General features: G+C 40.2%; 1 protein-coding gene across 1 annotated transcript in view; it reads left to right on the top strand.

Annotated features, from left to right (window-relative positions):
• Positions 1–335: 335 nt before the first annotated feature.
• The window catches only part of RET (ret proto-oncogene), a 93,984-nt gene continuing 85,068 nt past the window's right edge, over positions 336–9,251 (top strand). Inside the window, exon 1 of the mRNA XM_044300041.1 lies at positions 336–1,042. Within this exon, the coding sequence (XP_044155976.1) occupies positions 997–1,042 (46 nt within the window). The 5' untranslated portion in view covers positions 336–996. The remainder of the gene's footprint in view (positions 1,043–9,251) is intronic.

The raw sequence follows: 9,251 nt of genomic DNA, 5'->3' as shown, positions 1-9,251 counted from the left end.
ACAATGATGTACTAGAGGTCTGCCTGCACCACTACTTCTAAGCAGGTGCTCCCAGCATGCAGGGGTTAACACCACAGCATTCAGGCAGCCTGCAGGTTTGGTAATGCATTTTCTGGCTGATTGGTTTTGATGATATCTTTGTCTGTTCCTTCCTTTTGCCCTTTTAACTTCATCCCAGTACATATGCGAGTGTTTCCCCCAGCGCCTGCCCCTCCCCTGCCTGCTCCTGGCTGCAGTTTATTAATTAAGCTGGGTGTAGCTGAGTGCCCATTTGCTCCTGCCTTCATTAGTGCTCTGCTTGTCTGGGAGAACAGGATCCACCCAGAGGCATCACTTATTAGACGGGAGACAGAATCCCTGGACCCAGGGTGCTAGTCACACTCCAGCAGCATCCTCCCTCACATTTGTACATAGGCACATTCTTTCAGAGCTGTAACTCTAAGCAGGACAGTTGGAGATTCAATGTCCTAATATCTCCTGTACCAGGGAGGTTGCCAAGAAGAGTTCCAGAGCTGCCTAAGGGTTAAGGTGACATTGTGATTCTTAGATTGTTTCGGAGAATATAACTGATCTTGGGAGTGGACCTTGCCCCTCATCTGCATCAACTTTTCCTTCTGCGGATTTCATTGTCTTGTGATCAGTCCTGGACCTCAAGGAGGGGTTGCATCTCTTCCAGATCCATCTCCCAAAAGCAGACAGGCAGGAGCATGCAGCATGATCAATGACGATCCACAGTGCAGATCCATGCTGCATGCTGAACACACTCCAGATTGCAGGCTGAGATGAAATAGCCAGCACCAGGATTGAGCTGGGCACATATACCTACAGTGACAGGAGCAGGACAGCATGGGGCAGTCTGGCTGAGGAATGACAAGCCCCTAAAAATCAGCTTATTTGCAGTAGTCTCCTGCCAGACACACCCTGGAGACACAAGAAGTGGATTATCGCAGAGGGTCAACTTTCTACCTCCAGCAGTGAAGCCATTGCCAGCACAGCATGGCATCAGTCAGGTGGGCACTATGCATCCTTTGCCTCTCTCAAGGTAAGTTAAGCTGCCTCTGGTGACCTTGCCGGAGTGCAATAAACCATAATTTCACTTTATCAGAAATCAATATTATTGATACTAATAATTCCCTTATTACCAAAGGCTGCATACAAAAAGCTGCAGTGCGTATATCTGTAATAAATCATATCTACACATCCATAGGGGGGATGTTAACCCCTTCCTGTGACCATCTTCTAAGTCATGAGACGGATATTTTAATAGCAATCACTACCTTGTAGTTTGTGAAGTTCTCCTGGTGTTAGAAAGTTGATATGTGACCTATAAACCAGTTACCATGTATGGTGTACCAGCTCTATGCTTGAGCAGCAGTGACCTGAGCTGGGGAAACATGAAATGTTGGAAATCCGCCAATTATTGTCTCATGTTACATAGGTTTAACTATAGATTTATAGATTTGTCATTGATTTTATGGTGCCAACCTGTTCTGCACTATCATTTTTTTCTATTCTTCATCGTCTCTGAATTTTGTTAGCAACAATCAATATCATCAATATTTTTTTTTATTATTCACAATAAAACCTCCCAATAATTGTTGTGTTATGGCCGGCCACCTCCAGAAATCCTGGTGCAGGTGAGCTTGGGGTCTGGAAGTTTGATAAGGATCCAAGCAGCTGCTGCTTTGTGCAGTGTAAACACAGTCTTGTCCTATATTCTTATCACCATATGTCAGTGTTTGCTCATAAAGTCTAGGCTCATGGGATGGAAATCAGAGCTCTTTCATACAAAGTTACAGGTCCTGCAGATGTAGCAGAGCTCAATTTGCTAATCTAGTGTATGGTGTAAACCCTAATTATCCAAATTAAAATGATCATATAGCTTTTCATTTGATCACAGAACAATTGTGCCAGGTGACAAACTCGGCACTGCTATATCTGTAGCAGGGATCAAACATTATGTTGGAAGTACTGTTTTTATATTAGAACAAGATAGAGTTTCTGTAGCTATGCATTTTTAATAAATGAAAACACTGATTTCATAGAAGATACAAAATTGTTGTTTTTGGATCCATTACATACTCACTTGAAGCAGTATGACAGATTTATTAAGAAGAGCAGTTAAAGATAATTAGAAGCTGTGATGGATGGGAAAGACTGATTAAAAATCACTGCAATAAACTTTGAATCAGTTATGACTAGTGAAACCAAATACACATCATGTCTTGTAATTCTTATGAAGGTATTTAAGAAAAAATGAAAAGGATAGAAAAGTTTTTTGTATTTTTAATCTTTGGTCTAAAAAAAAACATGGTATCAGTTCTCATATCTAACAATGCCCGACGCCCCTTTAAAAATTCTGTCAAAACAATGTAATGTCTCAGACGGTCCTTATGCCTATGGCCAGGGGGCAGAACTAGCAGTACCACCCATTGGCCACTGTGCCACATAAGAAGACACCCGTATTAGAGATAACACATGGTAGATGTTTTCATCTGCTTTTGAATTGGGGTCTAGGAGCTTTCAGTTATGCTTCTGCCTATGGCGGAAACACATGCAGTTTTTAAAGATTACTTACCCTTTATACATGGCTGCAATTTGCCATTAAGAACTATTTAGTAGATATGGGCACTTGTGAAAATCATTCCAATCTCAGTCTTTGACTTTCATTGTACCCTGCGTCATGAGTAATTTTATGGTTTGAAATTAATTTTATGTTCCCTGGAAAGAGACTTGTGTCCCCTTCCTGCTGCAAATGTTCATTACACCAGTGATTTCATTACAGAGGCTCTTCATTGTTCTGCAGCCAATTTAGTGACCACTGGCATTGGAGTAGTAACAGAAAATGCACAGCGGTCTGCCGTCAGCCACTAAAATCGCAGAAAAATGACCGATTTTACAGTTCAACAGCCAACTGCTGCTATTTTGTTAATTATCAATGGGATTTACCATACAAAACGCACTACAGTTCGTTTCATTATAAAGGGCTAATCTGGCTTTGTTATAGGAACTGAGAACTTTTGTAGCACAAATGCACCAGATTATCAAATATTCCAGATTATCACATACAGAAAAGTCTATAAGATGTAACAATTGGGTAATGAAGAATAACATGTAGTTACATGCTAGAGGGGAAGGGTCTGCTGGGACATTACAGATGATGTAAATGTGACAATGATATCCGGATATCCAGATATTGCTGGCGTGGACTGGACACATTACCCTGAAGTATCAGTATGCAGGGTGATAGGGAGGGGGGATCTGTGTGTAGTGATGTACAGCAAATGTCCCCTTATTCCTGTAGATGACACATGCAGGACTTCCAGGACAAGGAGATAAAGTGATTGTTTTACAGTAAACGCCCACACACTGTGGATGATCAGCAGTTGGGGACATGTAATACAGGTGGCACAATTAAAATGTCATGTGAGAAACCAAATTCATGCTAGACATCATATGGTAATATAGCAGAATCATAGTTGCATGTTAGTTCTATCCAGCAAAGATTAAAAAACGGACGCCTTTCTGGTGCTGGTTAACACTACCACACTCCTAACCACCTAAGACAGGAGAAGGACTTTGTGCTTATGTGCCCCTATTTCTTTTCCAGCATCTGTGATGAATCTATCTAATCTATTTTTTTAATTAGTTTCTGTGTTTGTGACTTTCTTCGCACATATGATGCAAGTCAGGTCTTTAAAGATGGTGCCTGCTCTAGAGTGGGTTGGGCACCATAGCCACCAGGTGTCTGCTCTTTTACACAGCAGAAAACCAGAGTTAAAGTCTGTGATTGGCAATAATACCAATCATAGACTAATCCCTCATCTGAGCTGCTTTTCCTTGGGAGCGCTACGCTCTCGAGTCCGAAACAGCTCTCTCATGCTGAGATCATGGGAGCCGGTCATTCACTGTGGTAGTCTTGAGCCTACTAGAAGCTCAGATGCCCGCCGTAGCGATGTGCCTATGGAACATGGCTCCAATAGAAAGCACTGAATCCCCCATAGGCTGCAGTGGTAATTTATTTCAGTCTATGGGAGAAGTGAGCAGACGATTGCATGTTAAAGTCTCATAAGGGGTCTTGTCTTAACCCTTTTTTTTTGTGTTTATGTTTTTTACTCTCTGCCTTTCTGCGACCATAACTTTTTTATTTTTCTGTTCACATTGCTATATGAGGGCTTGTTTTTTGCGGGACAAGTTGGGAGTAGGGAGCTGGATTTTTTTTTAAATTGGGTGAAATTGGAAAGAAAAATGCAATTCAGTTTTGTTTTTATGGCGTTCCCTATACTGTAAAACTGACCAGTTCATTTCATTCTCCAGGTCAGTATGATTACAGCGATACCACATATATAGTATGTATAGTTTTTCTTTAGTTTTTATACTGATTTGTCACCATAATCTGACCCCTATAACATTTTTGTAGTTATGCGTATGAAGCTGTATTAGGGCTCCCTATTTTGGGGTGATCTGTTCTTTTCATTGATAACATTTTGGAGTGTGAACATCTTTTTGATCACTTTTTATTTAAAAAATTGTGGGTGGAGAAGGGACCAAAAATGGCGAATTGGCCATTTTGAAATTTTTGTCCTGCAAAAAATGAGCCCTCACAAAGTTTTGTAAATATAACTCTTAAAAGTTAAGGGTGTCAGAATATAGCAATGGTAAGAAAAAAAGCATTAAAAAAATCTGTATTAAAACACAAGAAAAAAATGTTGTATTGCTGTAATTATGCTGACTTGGAGAATGGAGCTGACAGGCTGTCAGTTTTACCCTACAGGGAACGCCGTAAAAACAAAACCCATAAAACTGTGGCAGAATTGCATTTTTTTTCCCAAATTCACCCCATTTGGAATTTTTTTCTAACTTCCCACTGCATTGTATGCAATATTAAATGGCATCACTACAAAATACAACTTGTCCCACAAAACACAAGCCAACATACTGCTACTATGAGAACAGAAAAATAAAAAAGTCATGGCTCCCAGAAGGCCGGGAGTAAAAAAAAAAAAATGGAAAATTGCTGTGTCAAGAAAGGGTTAAATGTCCCCTTTACACAGGCCAAGGATCAGGGGAATATTCAGGAGAATTCCTAGGAATGCCCACTCCCAATAATTGCCCTGTGTCAAGGTGCTGCAATCACCTGATGAATGAGCAAACACTTATTCATTGGGTAAAAGCATGGCAGATGTGGCACATTATTGTTTCTGGGCTGCAGATCTGCTGTGTAAATAAAAACAATGAATCTTTATGGGGATGAACAATCACAGTAGTGATACAGAAGAGATGATTGCAGCATGGAAATGCAGCTCTCATCTCATCTGACAAGCAGGCAGCATCAGTAATGAAGGGTTTGTTTCTGATAATTGTCTGCAAAGTTAAGGGTGTCTTCACACATGGCATATTTTGTTGCAGAAAAGTTCAGGGCCTGAAAATCAGTTGCAACAAAATCGCCTGTGTGTATAAGATCCATAAAAGGGTGTTTAGGGATTAACTAAGTGAAGAAGTGGCCCATTAATTAAAGCACACTGGCCCTGTTAAACATGCAGTCTGATTTGTCAGCAGTAGGTGATAAAGCAGAATTAGGCTCCATTCAGACGTCCTTAACGTGTTTTGCAGATCCGCAAAACACAGACAGCGGCAATGTGCGTTCCGCATTTTGCTGACCGCACATTGCTGACCACACTTTGCCGGCACTAATAGAATATGCCTATTCTTGTCCGCAATTGAGCATATGAATAGGACATGTTCTATTTTTTTCGGGAACGGAATTGCGGACCCACAAGTGCGGGTCCGCAATTCCGTATCCGGGCAGCACATCGTGCTGACCCATAGAAATGAATGGGACCGCAATTCCGCTGCGCAAAATGCGGAACAAAATTGAGGACGTGTGAATGGGGCCTTAGAAGAGCAGGTTGATAGTTCTTTGGAAAGAGATTTTTAAGAGTACTTTAACATGTTGTTTTTAGTGGCCATATTCTGTAGTTTAGTATTTTAGCATCAGTACTTTTTAACAAATTTTTTGTGGTTTCAACAAAAATTATAAAAAATAAAAAAATTAAAGCTTTGCATTGACACAAGTATTCAGAAGCTTTGCTGTCACACTTTAAATTTAGCTCCGGGGCCTCCCATTTCTCTTGATTATCTTTGAGATGTTTCTACATCTTTATTGGAGTCACCTGTGGTAAATTCAGTTGACTGATTTGAAAAGACACACCTCTGCCTACATAAGGTATCACAGCTGACAATGCATACAAGAACAAAATTCGAGCCATGAGGAGGAAACAACTACCTGTAGAACTCAGAGACAGGGTTGTATGGAGGCACAGATGTTGAGAAGGGTTCAAAAGAAATTCTGCTCAACTGAAAGCTCCCAGGAGCACAGTGGCCTCCATAATTCTTAAATGGAAGAAGTTTGGAACAACTAAGACTTTTCCTACAGCTGGTTACCCCACAACAATGACCCCTAGCACACAGCAAAGACAATTATGGAGAACTCTGTGAATAATCTTGAGTGGCCCTGACTTGAACCCAATCAAATATATCTGAAAAGACCTGAAAATAGCTCTCTGACAGTCCACATGCAACCTGACAGAGCAAGAGAGGATCTACCCCTGGTCGTGAATAAAGGGTCTGAATACTTATGTCAATGCAAAATTTTAGTTTTTCTTTTTCAATAAATTAGCAAAGATTTCTAACATTGTTTTCACTTTCTCATGGGGTACCAAGAACAGAATGTTGGAGAAAAATTAGAACTTTTTTATTTTACCAAAAGGCTGCAACATAACAAAATGTGAAAAAAGTTAAAGATCTGAAGACATTCCATATGCATTGTACAATGACTGTCACAGACTGGTGAATGGGTGGATGAATAGGGAAGGTCTTGCCACTTTGTATGTTTAAGTATTAGTTGGGGATACATATGTGTTTGACTGTCCCCTGTACCAAACTGTGGATTTCTCTTGACACTGTTTATAGATATCCACAGTTAGGGGAAACATAACCGCAGTGAAAGTGGCAGTGTAATGTGCTGGGCTATTATGTTTTAAAAAAATATTTTATCTATAGTCCCAGCAATGTCGCCATTAAACGTCAATAGTGACCCAGGTAAGCTAAAAAAAAACTGGTCGCTATCCAATGTTAAATATCTCAAGAAAGCAGGAAAAAACCACCCTGCTGTCCTTGTACAGGGCAGTCAAAATGATCACACGATTGGCCGTTTGTCACCAGTAAAAAATAGAAAGGCTAACTAATCGTTGCCCAGCCCTGCTTGACGCGTTTCTGGTGACCCTGTATCAGGCACCTCTTCAGAAGCATATGGGCAATAATTGCTAAGAACGTAGTTAGTTGCCTAAATGGTGAACGCCGCACATGGTTTGTGCAGCCGTATCGGCACTAGCATGGCGCCCCTAACGAAAGCGGAGGCGAAACCCGGGTCGGGCGTTTGAGAGGATGTGCACATGTTATATAATTGTTGTCTTATGGATCTTGTGAGTAGAATAAATCCTTACATTTAAACTCAGGTGGCAGTACTTTACTATGTCAGGCTATTTCTTCTGTTCTCTAGGAGATTAAATCATCGACTTTTGTGATAATCCACGCAGGATACTGAGAAATAACATCTCAAAGATACTCCTTTTTTACTTCTAATGTGAACTTATACCTATTCTGAGCAGCACTCTTTTCTCTTTATGTTTGGTTATCAGCATAACCGGTACCTGATAGTTGAGGGGCCCTGTTACATATTTTACAGTAAGCCACTGAAGCTTCAAGTGTTATGATATGGAGGAAGCAGGAAAACCCCCTTCTACCCACAGAAATCCAAATGAGGGTTTTAAGGTGTTCTGTGCAAAGAAAAACTATTTTTTTAAAAGTACAAGTCTATTTGCAAGACAATGGATCTTTGTCTCCGATGCCAGTTTCTTCTACCAAATATCATTATTGATTATTGCTTCTCTAATATCACAAAGACAACTACAAATTCTGAAAGATTGTATGAAAGCGTTTCGATTTGACCAAAAGGAGTCAGTTCTATAAAAAAAACATCTCTGGACCCAGGCCTTCTCATGATAGATAAACCTGTTGATTTATGACCCAATTTCCAGGTCTATAATAAACTCTGTTTTCTAGTTTGGAACAGAAATGTGTGTGTGCCCAGGAGACTTCTCCTTTGTACTACATACATAACCATTCATGACTTGTTCCAGTTCTTATGCATCAACTAATCTTTTTTCATCTATAAATATAGGGCAGGTAAGAAACAAAAAGTAACTCAATGGCCATACACATTCAATAACTGTGTTTTTGTGGGATAACCTCTTAAACAGTAATCAAGAAACAACATTGGTAATCGATAAGCAGTTGCAACAGCCTATACAATTTTGGGAACATGAAATATTCAGTTACAAGACACTTAGTGTGGATAGACACGAATGTTGGCAGGGGTAGACTGAGAACTTAAAGTGGCCCTGGAGAAAAATAAAAGTGGCCCTATTTTATAGTGAAGCACAAACTAACAGAAGGCAGGGACAACATAAGTAATTGGGCCATGAATATCATATTACGGCACATAATACCACCCCAGCAGAGCAAACTACCCCTCTGTGGCGGTCAGCACACGCTGCCACGTTCTGTCCTCCTACTCCAGTTGCCTTAGGATGGTAAGATTGTTGAATTCAGGAGTCAGGAGAGAAGGGTTAGATCATTACTTACTTGGCTGGTGACTGTGAGGAGGGCTCAGGTGGCCCCCTGGGCATTGGCCCACTGTGAAGTTTCCCTGTAGGGTCTATGGTCAATCTACCCCTGGATGTGGGTAAGTACACCTGGTACACCAATATGAGTGATGAATCATGTTTATTTAGTTTATCAAATATATATATATATATATATATATATATATAATTTTATTTTTTACTTTTACCAGGAAAAAAAATTGTATTTCCCCAATCCTTCTTCAGGATTTAATAGTTAAGTTTTGCAAGTTAATATAAGTTAATAATGGACATTTTTTTTATTTTAGCTGAAAAAAAACGATGTAACTATGTAAATTTTGCACTAGTGAAACCATACAGGAGTGGTGGAGGTGGTCAGTAAATGAATAGAGTGATAAGACCTTGATTCTTCTTTTATTGGGTCATTTGCAGGTTTGGGACTCAGAAAACCTCTTTTTAATAGGCAAATTTCCAGGAAAAACAAGCTTTGTGTGAGCTGCAGGCCAGGCACGAAGCAGGCAGGTGGGAAGCAGGTGCAGCTTGTCT

The sequence above is a fragment of the Bufo gargarizans genome, chromosome 6, assembly GCF_014858855.1.
Source record: "Bufo gargarizans isolate SCDJY-AF-19 chromosome 6, ASM1485885v1, whole genome shotgun sequence".
In the NCBI taxonomy this organism is placed as follows: Eukaryota; Metazoa; Chordata; class Amphibia; order Anura; family Bufonidae; genus Bufo; species Bufo gargarizans.
Note: the sequence above shows the minus strand (reverse complement) of the source record. Positions and strands in the feature narration are given on the sequence as shown.